Source organism: Mytilus californianus, unplaced genomic scaffold, assembly GCF_021869535.1.
Source record: "Mytilus californianus isolate M0D057914Y unplaced genomic scaffold, xbMytCali1.0.p SCAF_4, whole genome shotgun sequence".
NCBI classification, from domain to species: domain Eukaryota; kingdom Metazoa; phylum Mollusca; class Bivalvia; order Mytilida; family Mytilidae; genus Mytilus; species Mytilus californianus.
In genome coordinates, this window is record NW_026262690.1 from 71,853,122 (window position 1) to 71,868,607 (window position 15,486).

At 31.0% G+C, this 15,486-nt stretch overlaps 1 protein-coding gene across 1 annotated transcript in view; it reads right to left on the reverse strand.

Moving 5' to 3' along the window:
* The window catches only part of LOC127737064 (uncharacterized), a 56,769-nt gene that overhangs the window by 4,702 nt on the left and 36,581 nt on the right, over window positions 1-15,486 (reverse strand). Inside the window, exons 15-26 of the mRNA XM_052247597.1 lie at window positions 13,699-13,838; window positions 12,640-12,796; window positions 12,293-12,381; window positions 11,782-11,913; window positions 11,192-11,349; window positions 10,428-10,527; window positions 9,243-9,318; window positions 7,689-7,762; window positions 6,362-6,484; window positions 5,605-5,695; window positions 4,650-4,777; window positions 4,006-4,135 (exon numbers count right to left, since the gene is read on the reverse strand). Coding sequence (XP_052103557.1) covers window positions 4,006-4,135; window positions 4,650-4,777; window positions 5,605-5,695; window positions 6,362-6,484; window positions 7,689-7,762; window positions 9,243-9,318; window positions 10,428-10,527; window positions 11,192-11,349; window positions 11,782-11,913; window positions 12,293-12,381; window positions 12,640-12,796; window positions 13,699-13,838 — 1,398 coding nt within the window. The remainder of the gene's footprint in view (window positions 1-4,005; window positions 4,136-4,649; window positions 4,778-5,604; window positions 5,696-6,361; window positions 6,485-7,688; window positions 7,763-9,242; window positions 9,319-10,427; window positions 10,528-11,191; window positions 11,350-11,781; window positions 11,914-12,292; window positions 12,382-12,639; window positions 12,797-13,698; window positions 13,839-15,486) is intronic.

Below are 15,486 nucleotides of genomic sequence, written 5' to 3' on the forward strand. Positions count from 1 at the left end.
TATGTTCTATTTTTAACCATGGCGGCCATGTTTATCAATGGATACAAACTTCGAATACAATTTATAAACAAGATACCATAAGGAACATTTAGTTCAAGTTTGAAGGTAATTGGCCCAGTAGTTTCAGAGGAGAAGATTTTTGAAAAAGTTTACGACGACGACGGACGCCAAGTGATGGCATAATCTCACATGGGGCCCTTTGGGCCCAGGTGAGCTAAAAACGAGAAAAACACATATGAACTACATAAACAGACGACAAATACTGTAATCAGATTCCTGACTTAGGACAGGTGCAAACATTTGCAGCGGGATTAAACGTTTTAATGGTACCAAACCTTCTCCCTTCTCTGAAACAACAGTACAACATCACAACATAGAAAAACACACTATAAAATATCAATTGGAAGGCTTAACTCAATCAAAAAACGTAAATTAACACACAATGAACGAATAAATTTGACCTGTGACACCTGAATGCAAATACACAGTTAATAAAAAATTACAAGGGATAAATAATTAAAGTCAAAAGTAAATAAACAGGTTTAAACAAAGTTAAAGTATGATATCACTGTGAAATTTCAAACAATTTATAGAAAATCATCACTTTTGAAGAAACCTGCGTCATATTATACACAGGTAAATGAAAATAATTTTGTTGTTAAGTATACCTCTTCTTCTGTGTGTATAAAATCTTCCGTTTAGGAATACCAAAAAACAATTAATAATAAAAAATCATGCATCAGAGACTAAAATCAACTAAAATACATCCCAGGGATTTAGTATTTAAACCTCATGAACAGTCAAAAAAGACATGACTTGTGCAATGCCAAAAATAAATGTATCAACAGGTAGTAGGATAGTTAGGAGCGACTTCTTTATAGATAAAAATTCGTAAGGGTTCCGCGGAACCCAGTGTCTCGCCTACTTTTGCTGATAATCGCAGGCTCAACAAAAATGAGGAAAAAAATTAATAAAAATATTCCTCTCTATACTATCTTTTGATTGTAAGTAGCTTCTGTCCAAGTTTGGTAAAAATCCAGGATAGTTTATGAATCTAATAAATGTTTTTAAAACTTAAACTGCAGACTGTATGTAATGTTAACTGGAAGAAAAACTAAGTCCATTTATAAGTAAAATACGGAAAAAATGGAATTTTTTTTTACAAAATTTACTTTTAAATATTATCTTATGATCATAAACAAGCTTCTTTCCAAGTATGGTAGAAATCCAGGATAGTTTAAGAAAGTTATTAAAATTTCAAAAACTTTAACCACAGAGTGAATGTAATGTTTCCTGGCAGAAAAACTAAGTCCATTTATAAGTAAAATACGGAAAAAATAGAATTTTTTTTTTACAAAATTTACTTTTGAATATTATCTTATGATCATAAACAAGCTTCTGTCCAAGTTTGGTAGAAATCCAGGATAGTTTAAGAAAGTTATTAAAATTTCAAAAACTTTAACCACAGAGTGAATATTTGTGGACGCCGCCGACAACGCTGACGGAATGTAGGATCACTATGTCTCGCTTTTTCGACAAAAGTCGAAGGCTCGACAAAAATGAACATGTGTGTGTCTCTATACATCCCGTTTGAAAAGAAAATACAAATTTAGTTATGTTTTAATTTGCTAATGACAGAATCGATAGGAGCGACTTCTTTATAGATAAAAATGAACGTGTGTGTGTCTCTATACATCCCGTTTGAAAAGAAAATACAAATTTAGTTATGTTTTAATTTGCTAATGACAAAATCGATATTAGTGCCAATGTAAACTATATTCAGAGATCTAATTACAACATTGGTACGATAACCCTTACTAATAAGTTTGTTTAAAGGTTCGATGAGTTTACACGGATCACATAATGATTTCCGCGCTTGAAGTACAATATTACCATAAAATTTAGGATGTGAAATACCATTTTTAATAAGTTTTCTACAGGTACAGCCAAATTTACTAATCAAATCTTTGTATCTATGAAAGAATTTAGTAAAAGTTTTAAGTAATTTATGGTAACGAAATCCCTGACTTAATAATTTACCAGTGATGCATTGATTACGTTCGTTAAAATCTATGACATCACTACACACACGGGCTTACCGAACGAGTTGGGATATATAAACACCGTATGATGGAGCCAAAGGCACATCGCCCTCTAAAAAAGGAAAATTAACAATAGGGAATGAAAAATCGTCTCTTTTGTTGTAAATTTTAGTATGGAGTTTCCCTTTAGAAATTGAAATGTCTAAATCTAGAAAAGGACAACTGCTGCTGTTTATGTTAGATTTAGTTAAAGTAAGTTCTTTTGGGTAAATTTTGGTAGTCTATTTAGAAAACTCTGGATTATATAACGAAAAAATATCATCCAGATAACAGTAGGTATTGTTGAATGTATCAACCAAATGTAACAATGATGTGTCTCTACTGAGTTTGGTCATAAACTGAAATTCATAGCAATACAGGAATAAATCTGCTATTAAAGGGGCGCAGTTAGTGCCCATAGGAATACCTACTACCTGACGATACACTTTATCGCCGAAACGTACATATATGTTATCTAGGAGAAAATTAAAATGCTTCAATCATATCCTCACATTTCCAGTAAGTGTATCTAGCATACTTTCCTTTTTCGTCACAGAAAAAGGCTTTAAACGAGTTACAGCAAATAAATTTACAATGAGATTTTTCGAAAGACCATTTTATTAAATATGAAATTTTTTCTTTATTAGATTGTGTGGAAGGGTAGTGTAGAGAGTAGAAAAATCATAACTGTCAACAGAACCAAAAGGACCATCAAAAGCATGTATTTTATCTAAAACTTCTAAAGAATTTTTAACACCCCAAAAATAATTAATACCATTATTTTCATAAGCTTTACAATGTATTACAAAAGTTAATAACCAGTTCTTTGATAGTAGTTAGGGAGGTAGTAAGAAGCACTGAAATATTAGTAGTAGAACACTTACTAGATGCGGAGATGAAATGGAATTTAAATGGTTTTTTGCGTAATTTCTGTAACCAGTACATGGTAGGGACTTTCAAATGTTCGGAAGAGGATTTAAGCTGGGTAGTGGCAGTGATATGCTTGTTAACAATTTGACTCTCAGTGGTGCGTACGGACCTGAATGTAGAGGAATTGATAATTTCGTTTTGAAGAACTTCCGCGTAGTATATGCGTCATACTACCACTACATTATTGGCTGCCTTGTCTGCCGGTACGAAAACAAACCGCTCTGCAGGTACTTGGAGTTTATTTTTTATTCTAGAAATGGGAATATCATGGACCCTATTATTAATTTCAGAATTGTTTTCAAAATGAGATATTCGAAAATTAACAGTATTCATAATTTTATTCAAATAACTGTCTAGAGATTTTTTATCAGATTTTTCATGTTTGCACCAATTTTTACAGTAGGCAGACAGAGCTAATTAATTAATTTTGTAAAATTGGAGTGTTTTCAAGGTTAACAATAGCAATCAATATACTGGACAATTGATATGTCAATTAATTAGCACAACTATCATTTTAAACATTTATTAATAATTTAATTTTGGATGTAACGCGTCTTCCGATTGACTGACGTTGTTTTGTTTATCAGCTCATAGACCTTATTTTATCATGTGACCTTGACGTCATCAATGTTTTTTCATGATTTACTCCGGTTTAAAATGGAATTAAGGATTAAATTATAAGAAATGACTGTAATATTTTTTCTGTCTATTTGAAATAACATTAAAAATGTGGTGCACACTTTAAAATAACCCGCTACGCGGGTTATTCAGTGTGCACCACATTTTTGATGTTATTTCTTCATAGACAGAAAAAATATTACAGTCATTCCTTAAATGATGTCAATACACATTAATGTCAAACCTATTAGAATTGAAAAAAGGTCTGGCTAACCGGTTAGCGTTTTTAGTATTCGATATTCAGTCCTTCCGACAGTTAACAGGTTAACCGATTAACCGTTGACAACACTACTTTATATACATAAATATAAATTACTTGTAAATCTTCCTGTGATTTCTTCCTGTTTTACCATTTGTCTTCCAGTGGTAAGGGAGATAACTCTCAGTACACCCCTTACTAGAAGGAATAGATGCTCTGAACCTGTTGGACCAAATACTCTTGAAACCTAGAAATTTATTCTTTTTTTTTTTTTTTTTTTATAAAATACATAAATACATTCTTTGGATTCCAATTAACAAAAAGCTTTGATTTTTTTTCTCAAAATAGTCTTAAAAGTTATTTAAAAACAAGAATATGTATCAATTAGACACCATTCCCCACTCTAGATCAAAACCCTTATTTGGCATATGTTATAAAAAGTTCACATCATAATGAATATTTGTACTAAGTTTCAAACTGATATGACCACAACTTCATGGTTAACTACAATAAATCAAAACTTTAACCTAATACAAGACAAACAAATAAACAAACTGACACATAGATTAAAAACAATATGCCCCTTCTGTCCTAGGTGGGATATACAAAAATGGAGAAAAATCGTTTTTCACTGATTAAAAGCATAAAAAGTTTTTATCAATAAAGATTATAAAAAGTGGTCTTAAACAAAGCATTTTCTATGAAAGGTTGTTCACAATTATTTACCAACAGAAGAACAGGCTCAATTTTTACATACTTACATCAAAGGACACTTTGTTCTCATCTTTTAACAGTTCTGAATATTCTCCTTCTGACAAATATACATCTCTTCTAAAATCCCTTAGTTCCATGGTGTTATAATCAAATATAACAATGGTTAAATGTGGCTCTACAATATAAATCATAGTGCAGTATTCTTGATAAAACATGCAAGACAAAATTTCAAGTCAGACAATCTTTGTTAAAATTTTTTTAGTTTCATATATAGTAGTTATAAGAAGAAGTCAACATATACAGTTCAGTCATACAAAGGTAATACTGAAATATATTCAAGGTAAAGTGTGGTTCTGCAACATACAGGATTTTTTATCAAATTATTTAAACTGTTACAAAATCAGGTTTTTTTTAAACCCAAATCTAAAAGCAAAATACATCCCCACTTTTTCAGTTTTCACCATAGATATGATTTTAATATAATATCCATAATTGGATTCAAAGTGAGGAACATATTTATGATTTGTTCAGAAAAATGTAGGTGCCATTTAATTAACCATGTTATTAAACATATTATAAAGTCTACATTACTCAGCTACTGCTGCTGATTTAAATTGCAGACACCAAACAATAAACATGGTAAAATCTTTTGAGTTAGTCAACTTCTGAAAAAAACTGATTATTCAGTGAATTTCTTGTGTAAATTTTTCTTCACTTCACTATCCGTAATGTTATATATTTCCACCCTGTACTACTTCCCAATCTGTAGCACCTGAGTTTCTGATACGCAATCTTTAGTTTTTTGTGTTGTGTTTTAAGGATATTTGTCTCTCTATTTTATGCTCTTTAAAGTAATGTTGTTGTCTGGTCTTTCTTTGATTAATGGTTTTTAATTACAACTTTCTGACTTTTCTTTGAAATGTAGGCTACAGTAATTGTTCATAATACAATGAAAAGTTCCATGAGATTCTTATTCTGAAGGTCATACAAATATTTACTAACCTTTAGGAGGATAAGATTTGAACAGCATTCCTATAACCATAGCATCACCTTTGACAGTTTGTTTAGCACCAATTAATTTAGTATATTGAACCTGAGAAAAAGAGTATAAAATGCTTTACAAAATATTTTATCTTTGAAATCTGAAAGCAAATACAGAAGCTTACTCCTAAATAAAAAAGCTAATGCTGTTGGTAGTTTGGTAGTCTGTGAATAAAATAATGTTAAATGATGAAAAATAATTGCATCTGTTTCTGAAAAACAAACATCATTTACTTCATTGTAGATTAGAGGTCATTGCACTAAAAGAATTGTAGAACTGTGTTTAAAGGATTTGTACTTGTTAATATCACCAAATTTTATTTAAAGGTTTAACTTTGATAAATAAATAGTAATAAACAAGGAAATGTAATCCCATTTACACTGATAATGAAATTCCATCATATCCTTTTGTATTACAAGTGTGAACATATAGCAAGATTTCAGATCTTGCTGTACTTTACAGTACTGTCTGATATAATTGACATTGCAAAAAAATCACTGAACAAAAGGTCACATGATATCACTTTCATAACTTTATTGGGGCTTATAATTAACTATGTGACAGGGACCTTACAGGCACATTTTTCAACTTATCTATTCAAGAACCTCCCTTTAGTAGTAAGCTATAACAGCAAATAAACAAAATAAGTGAGATTTCACCTTTTACAATATGACTTGATTAGATAAGTCATGACATGAGAAAATTAACACATCTTACCTCAAGAGGTTTATATGCTCTTGTTACATAAGAAGAGAGTGAGTTATCCTCCACATGTCTCAATATAATGTGAAATATAGCACCAGATTCTTTTATCTTACCAGATGGTACATAAGTACTGGACTGAAAAAGAAATAAAATAGGTGTAAGACTTCTTTTATGTAATCTTATGTTATTAAACACTACAAACCAATGTCTTATGTTATTAAACACTACAAACCAATGTCTTATGTTATTAAACACTACAAACCAATGTCATATATTATATATTATATAGCGACCTGCATTGGAAATAACCAATATCTCCTGTATGCATACCAGAAGATCTGACCTTTTTACACATACCTTCATCTTGAATGTTACTTAAAAATAATTTTTTATTCATTTTAACGAATAAAGCAGAATTACATGTATTATAAATAAATAAATTGTTGACACAGATATATGTCTTGCCTATCGACATAAAATTCAGAAAAAGACAATCTGATGGACAGCAACATTGCATATTAATTCAGTCAATGGACCATGATCAGGGCCTGAGAATGGTCGACAAACGGAGATGTTCAGACAGTAATTTAACTTTATAGAAAATATCGTTGTTTATTGTAAGTAGTTCCTATCAATATATAACTTAAGCAGAAAAACTTAACATAGAAATTGCTAATTAATTCAAAGTCACTGGACCATGTCCTAGGGGTCAGTGCCTCAAAATAGTCTTCAAACTGATATGTACTGATAGTAATGCAACTTTATTCAAAATATCATTGATCTATCACAAGTAGTTCTTATCAAACTGACTTAAGCAGAAAACTTAACATTGAAAATTGCTAGTTAATTCAAAGTCACTGGACCATGTCCTAGGGGGCAGGGTCTCAAAATAGTCGTCAAACTGTTAGTAATGCAACTTTATATTAAATATCAATGATCTATCACAAGTAGTTCCTATCAAACTAACTTGAGCAGAAAACTTAACAGTTGTTGACGCCGTCAGGAAAAGCAATCCCTATGTCTCGCTTTGTGCGACTTTTCGACGCAGGTAAGACAAAAACCATTTGAACTAATCCACTGCAACTGTCTTCAAACCTTAATAAAAAGCTTACCTTATAGAATCAAGACTAGATTTAAATAGAACAATACACCAAGATGCAGTAAAACTTTTTAAATTAAACAGGGATATAATAACTGAAAACCTTTACTGAAGTGATCAGACTATTTTAACATATTCAACTGTCAACAAACTCAATAATACTGCAAAAGTGTTTTAAAGGAATCTAAATATTTATAGGATTTTCATGGCCATTTTTTTTGTATTTATATTTAAACCTACCCTTATAGTTCTGTTTTCCAGTAATTCTACATCCCAAGGGTCACCTAACATCATATTGTCTATCGTGTTTGTCACTGAAAAGGAAAAATAAAAGAATTCACACATATGTTGTAAGGTGTGATAAAATGTTAAAAGAACAGTGATCAAAAGTTTTTTGCTTTTTAGTGAACATGTAACTTATTCTAAAAGGTTACCAGTTCAACACTGTAATTAGATCTTTGAATATAGTTTTTATTGGTATTAATATTGATTTTGCTATCAGTAAACTAAAATCAAGCTAATATTATTTTTATATACATATGCATATTCATGGCTCTACAATCTATCGATACCTGTATCTTGGCATTGCACAAGGTCATGTTTTTCTCCGACTGTTTATGACGTCTTTACACTAAATCCATTGGATGTTGGATGTGTACTGATTGATATTTTAGTCTTAGATGCATAATTTTTTTATTAGTTGGTATTGGCTTTGAACTAGCTGCCAGTAACTGCAAGTACTCTCAGATCTGTGCTTTGTATCTATCTGATGAGTTAAGCCCCTTTCAATTGATTTTTATAGTTTGTTCATATGTTACACTAATGTCCCAGGTTATGGGGAGGGTTTCGGCGCTCACTAACATTTTTACCCCGCCACATTCTGTATGTGCCTGTCCCAAGTCAGGAGCCTGTAATTCAGTGGTTGTCGTTTGTTACTATATAACATATTGGTTTTTCGTTCATTATTTTGTACATTAATCAGGCTGTTAATTTTCTCTTTTGAATTGTTTTACATTTGTCATTTCTGGGCCTTTTATAGCTGACTATGCATTATGAGCTTTGCTCATTGTTGAAGGCATAACGGTGACCTATAGTTGTTAATTTCTGTGTCTTTTGGTCTGTTGTGGAGAGTTGTCTCATTAGCAATCATACCACATCTTCTAATTTTTATATGTAACTTGACCAAGATAGTATTTATAGTTTACTATATTAACAGTTTGTTTTTTTACATATCTGAAGGTTTAAAGGATTAATAGTTGGTCCAGAAAATAACCAAATCTTTGATGAAAACATGCACAAGTATGAAATGGCTCCCAAGTTAAAATTGACAAAATGCTGTTTTAAACTAAAACAACAAAAGAGGCTGTTGTAAAATATTTGTCTTAAATTTGGTCTGTAACAATAAGTAAATTTAAGTTTTAGGTAAACAGAGCTGAAAGTGAATTAAGTTTATTTATAATTTACCCTTAATATTATATTACTTCTAAAAATAAATTAAAATTAAAGATGAATGTGTCTGAGGACACGAATGTCCCCGCTCAAGCTTTGCAATTTTCCAAGTTAAAAAGGGGCATAACTCTAGAACTGTAAACGACTCACTGTTCAAATTGGAACTCTGTCTGCATGTTGTGGTTGTTAGCATTGTGTATGAGTTTTATAAAATTTGGATGAGAAAAATTAAAGTTAGAGTGTGGAAATGAATGGGATGGATGGATGAAAGGACAATCAAGGGTAACACTTAATGCCCCCTCCGCCTCGGCAAGGGCATAAAAAAGCTGATTTTCAAATACCTACTCATTTCTCTTTGTTGTGCAATCTCTTGTCTGGTTCTAGGTCTTTGTCCAGGTACTGTTTTATCAGAAAATACCAGCTGTAAGGCATAGAAACATGTTTAAATACAAACCAATTCTGTACGTTCACATATTCTAATCAAAATGCATGACATCAATTTGTCTATGTACATATGCTATGGTAGCTATGTTTGTTTAGGTTGTGGAGTGACCATCTTTAGTATACGCATCCTTAGCAATATTTTATTGAACCATTCAGGAGATAAGTTCTAAAATTATTAAGGGTTACTTTGATTCTATGTGTTAACAATGGAAGGATGACAAACAAAGGGCAAATTTGGAATGGTAGCAAAAGATCACATGGTCTGTACCATGTGATTTTAAAATTTGTACAGTACCAGCTTATTTCCTTTTAAAAAAAATAACAGTACAAATAATACCAAACTAGCAATATTGTAGGCTATATCTAAATAAAGTTTTACAATTTACTCCCCCATTTGTGATATAAGAGGGCAGATGTTTTGCCATGCAAAACAAAACAAAAAAAAATCCTCTGGATCACCCAATAAGATTGGCTTCCAATGCCATTATGTACCGACAAATATCTAAAAGTATCTACTTTAAAATGTAGACAAATATATAAAAAGATCAATTGGCAATTACACAAACTGACAGAACAATAAAACTCTTTTTTTTTTGCATCACCACTCATGTGTGTAATTATAATACCTTAGAGAGAAGAAGCATCTAATCTACTCTTGTACTTTATTATTCTTGGTAGAAAGTGGCATGATACTCCAAGGATTTAACACAATTTTTCATATATTACCTTTGGCTGTTTATCATCAGCAGGATCATACGGCAGTTTATGTGGTGTTAACTGAAACTTTCTCTATCTTACCTTGGGCTGTTTATCATCTGCAGGATCATACAGCAGTTTATATGGTGATAACTGAAACTTTTTATTTCTTACCTTGGGCTGTTTATCATCAGCAGCATCATATAGTAGTTTATATGGTGATAACTGAAACTTTTTATATCTTACCTTGGGCTGTTTATCATCAGCAGGATCATATAGTAGTTTATATGGTGATAACTGAAACTTTTTATATCTTACCTTGGGCTGTTTATCATCAGCAGGATCATATAGTAGTTTATATGGTGATAACTGAAACTTTTTATATCTTACCTTGGGCTGTTTATCCTCTGCAGGATCATACAGCAGTTTATATGGTGATAACTGAAACTTTTTATAGGGTACTATCCAACCTACTCCTTCTATCTGTTTCCTGAAGAACAAATATATACAATTTTTAAAATCATCTTTAATGTAGTAAAAAATAAAGAACAAGAATATTGAAATGTCTTTATTGATCACCAGTTCCTATAATTCTTAGATTGATCATTTCAGGTGATACTTTTTCTTCTCAAAATTTGTAAATAATGGACTCACGCATTAAATTCCTTTCATTAAACCAAACTCTCTTCTACATCTTCAAAATTCTATATAAAATAACTGCACATTACATGAGTAGAGAGATTTCTAACTAGTCAGTGTTTTTTTTCGAACTTAATGTTTTCGTCTCTTGGAAAATATGGTATTGATGGCAGATCTTTGATAATCTGTTAAATGTATTCACAACTTTCTTGACACAGGACCATTTAATCTGAAATTTGAACAGACACTTGTGCATTGTTCAACCTTGGTAAAAGACCAATGCATTGAGCTCTTGATGCATTTTTTGTGTGTGTCATTAGGTTGCTCTCATTAGTGTATACCCCACATTTTCTTTCAAACACATAAGCTGTATCTCTCTATATAAAAATCTTCAAGGAAAACAGTGTGACCTTTTAAATTCTATTTGGCCATGTTAATTCATTCATGTCAGAAGTATTTAAAACACATTAATATAAACAGGTGATAAAATAGTTTCTTGTCTTAACTTGACTTACACATCATATTTCCATATAGCAATATAACCTTTGTCATCCATTGTAATTAGATCATTAATGTTGTTAGAAAACCCAAGAAAAATAACTTTGGTTTGATGGTACCGTAACAATTCAGCATCAAGTCCATTTCCTATCCTATTCCCTTTTGTATTGCTATCCTGTAAAAAAAATAATTTTGTTAGTTATTGATGCAATTACTCAATATGCAACAACACAATTATATTATAAAGCAGCATGGTTTTTTTATAAATTGGTTGGTTTTGAATCTATTGTTTGTGTCCAAAAGCAGCATAGAATTTCAATATTTAGATTTTATCCTACAGTCATCATAGAAGACTGGGAAAAAAATATGGAAACATACAACACATGACGATAAGAGTATGTACCATAAACCAGTCTCAATGTCATTCATAATTTGCTACATGTAACCTACAATAATGCTTTCACATGATTATATTTTTGTTATTTTATGATTCTATCTATTTTTTTTTTAGGAAGCTAAGAAAAGTAGTACTTCAATTTTCTTAAGTTAAAAGTTGAAGTAGCAATTCTTTAAATATGACGTTTAAATGTTGAAATAAAAGCCTCACCTTAATTATAGGATTAAGTATGACAGGTGCTGCTTCATATTCATAGTCGGCTTTATCAGGTGGAGCATTCAGAGGAACATCAAAATCACTCTTTAATATATCTCCATTACCTATTGCAATACAAGTCTGACTCTACAAGGATAAGAAATGTTCATGAGAAGGAAAACTGTTTTATAGATCAAAATCCATGGTTTATAGTTTTAAGTAAAATTGTTTTGTAAGATTTTTAGGATTGGTAAAATAACTTATAAACAGGAAATTTACCATTAAAATGTGCCTTTCATTCAAATTAGAAATTGAATGTGTTATTGTGTGAAAACGATTGAGACCCTCTATGTCATTTATATATGGTGCCTTTATACCATCCCTGCCCAATGCAATTTCTAGAACAGCTCTAAAATTTATAAACTGAAATCATTACAAATCACTCTAACAGTTTAAAGGTCAAACAGTGAACCATGTTTATGAGGATTCAAAATCAGAATATGATGTTAAATGTATTATCACTTACTTGATCTCCAAAAAATGTAAATGTAGGAAAAAAGGTTGCCATGGCAGGACCATAGTTACCATCTATTGTCTGTTGTTTAGCATGAGGACCTGTAAGAATAATTAATACTCATTCAATGTAAACTTTTGTTAAACAGGAAGTCATTGCTCAGCAGTACCAAAATAATTATCAAATCATTCCTTTATTTTATACAAGCTAAGTAATGTGTAATAAAAGTTACAGATCAACAAACTGATGGACAAGCAAATTACAGTATACCACCCCCTGTGAGTTTTATTATAATATTCATAATATTTAAGAAAAAAAGTTATTTTTTACAGTGAAAAAAAAAACCATTGATAACATACCTTGCTGAAAAACAAAGTCACCATGGCCCATATCCATTCCTATGAGAATATCTAAATGTGGAGGAGCTACATTATGTTCATCTGATGATATCCCTATCCTTTTAGCATCAGATTGCACAGATTCAGCACCAGAGTATGCCCAAACTTGAAGTGAACCCTAAAAACATATTATACTAGATTATTATAATCACAATAGCTGCTGGTTCATATCTGAACCTGGTGTTGACTCTTATATTAACAACACAAGTCAGAAAACAATACTCAATAGACAAAAAGCTATACTCTAAACAATATTAGTATTTAAAAATTGTAAAAGTTTGCCAATGTACTTCTCTTCAGATGTGTTTTTCATAAAAAAATTGTAGTTTTTACTATAGATGATTCTATACCATTTTCTTACATAGGCATACATTTTTTTTGTATTCAGATGGAGCTTGTTATGAAAAAGATGTACCCTACTCATTTCTTAATAGATTAGATGTCACTTTGAAAAAAAAAAAATAAGCCACATTAAAATAATGAATCAAATCATTCACAAAACTGAAGGTATGATTTTTCATCTGATTTGATACTGTTGTCCAGTTAAATCGCATATCATTCTGTTCACCCAATACGAATTTCCATTCGATTAACCAAATGACATTCAATTTTCAGTGTTTACACAATGCAATTTTTGTCATGATAGGTAAAAAATCTGATGGAAAATCAAACCGTGTAAACCCAACATTAAGTTGAATAATGAAATAAGTATTATCTTACAGATCTATTGATTGTAATGATTAGTGATGAGACGAGCACTATCTAATGACCATGATTTATTAACTTACAGATCTATTGATTATGATAAGACCAGAACTATCTAATGACCATGATATATTAACTTACAGATCTATTGATTGTGATGAGACGAGAACTATCTAATGACCATGATATATTAACTTACAGATCTATTGATTGTGATGAGACGAGAACTATCTAATGACCATGATATATTAACTTACAGATCTATTGATTGTGATGAGACGAGAACTATCTAATGACCATGATATATTAACTTACAGATCTATTGATTGTGATGAGACGAGAACTATCTAATGACCATGATATATTGACTATTGGGTCATCTTTTGATGAATCATTGACAATAACACGTACTGGTCGCCATGGATTAGACTGAGTAAAAAATATTATACAATCACCTGCAAAACATAAAATAATAAAAAAATTTTATATTATAAAACACAACAAACGGTTACTGTATTTGAACTAATGAGTCAGTTAACATGGTCAGGTACAGTCCCTGTAACGTAAAAGTTAACACTTTTATCATTCGGGAATCGTACGTACAGCGTTCGGGAATCGTTCGTATAGCGTTCGGTCATCGTTCGTACATCATTCGTATAGCGTTCGTACAACGTTCGGTCAGCGTACGTTCATCGTTCGTTCATCGTATGGTAAATGCCATCGTTTAGGGTTTTGTATATCGTGTGGTTCATGGTATCGTAAAGCGTTTTATTTGTCGTATGTAACATGGTATGGTTTAGCGTTTAACTTTTCGTTTATCGTATGGTTTAGCGTTTCGTAGTCGTATGGTTTAGCGTTTCATCTATCGTATGGTATATCGTTTTTAGGGTTTTATTTCAGAAAATTATTTCGTTTATTATTTTGAGTTGAAATAATTTTATATAAAAAAAAATGCGAGATAAAAAAAAATACAAGATTGGATTGATTAATAGTTGGTTGCGTACTTGTACATCGCAAGTAACAACCAAACGGATATCCCACTTTGGGAATTTTTTTTTACTGTCAGCCGAAAGACGACCTGTAGTGACCATATTTCTATCACCTTGTCACCCTTTGTACTATATTAGATTGGAAAGATTGGATTGGAAACATTTCACTTCTTAATTAAAGCAAGTTATATTAATTATTATATTTTTTATTTAATACTAATTGCGTAATTAATAACATTTCAAATGTGATCTTATAAAATGTTAAAAAAAAACTAACCTAAACAATACCCTTAACTAGTTCAATGGAACGTGAATTATCTTTATAGCTTTATAGCTTTATAGCTTGCTGTTCGGTGTGAGCAAAGGCTCCGTGTTGAAGGCCGTACCTTGACCTATAATGGTTTACTTTTATAAATTGTTATTGGATGGAGAGTTGTCTCATTGTCACTCATACAACATCTTCCTATATCTATCTATTTTACATAAAACTTATGTAGTCGTAAAAAATAGTATTGGTTGTAACGTTTTATCTTGATTGAGAAACGTTTAGCAATGAAATAAACTTACTTAAAATGTATTATAACTTAATGTAGATTTCGAAAAAATGTTTGCAACTAATATCATTACACTATGGAATAGCCTGCTGTATAAAACGAAGGGGAAACATTTCCTTCCATTACATTTTGACAGTAGTACATTTGTTGTAACATGAGACAAATACGGCGAAATATATTAGTTTCTCTCTCTCCTCCTCCTCCACCAAATATTTCTTTAATCCAAATATTTCCTTGACACAATAAACTATGTATAACTTTCTATAAATGAGGCTTAATATGAGATACACGTACTATATCTAAATGTATTAAAAAAAGACAAGTTATCAATGGTATGTGTTCCCCTCAATGTCAGAGTCTAATTTAAATCGAAGATTGCCAGGGATATATAAAAAAAATCGTGAAGACTTCTTTTAAAACCAGCGTCGCTTGCAATTGCTGCTGTTGTTGTTAAAACTGTTATTTTGACTGTACAAAGTGTTTAAGTCCATGTATGAGTAAAATACAGAATGAAAAAAATAACTCTACCTTTTTTTCATACATTTATTTATTTTAGAGGT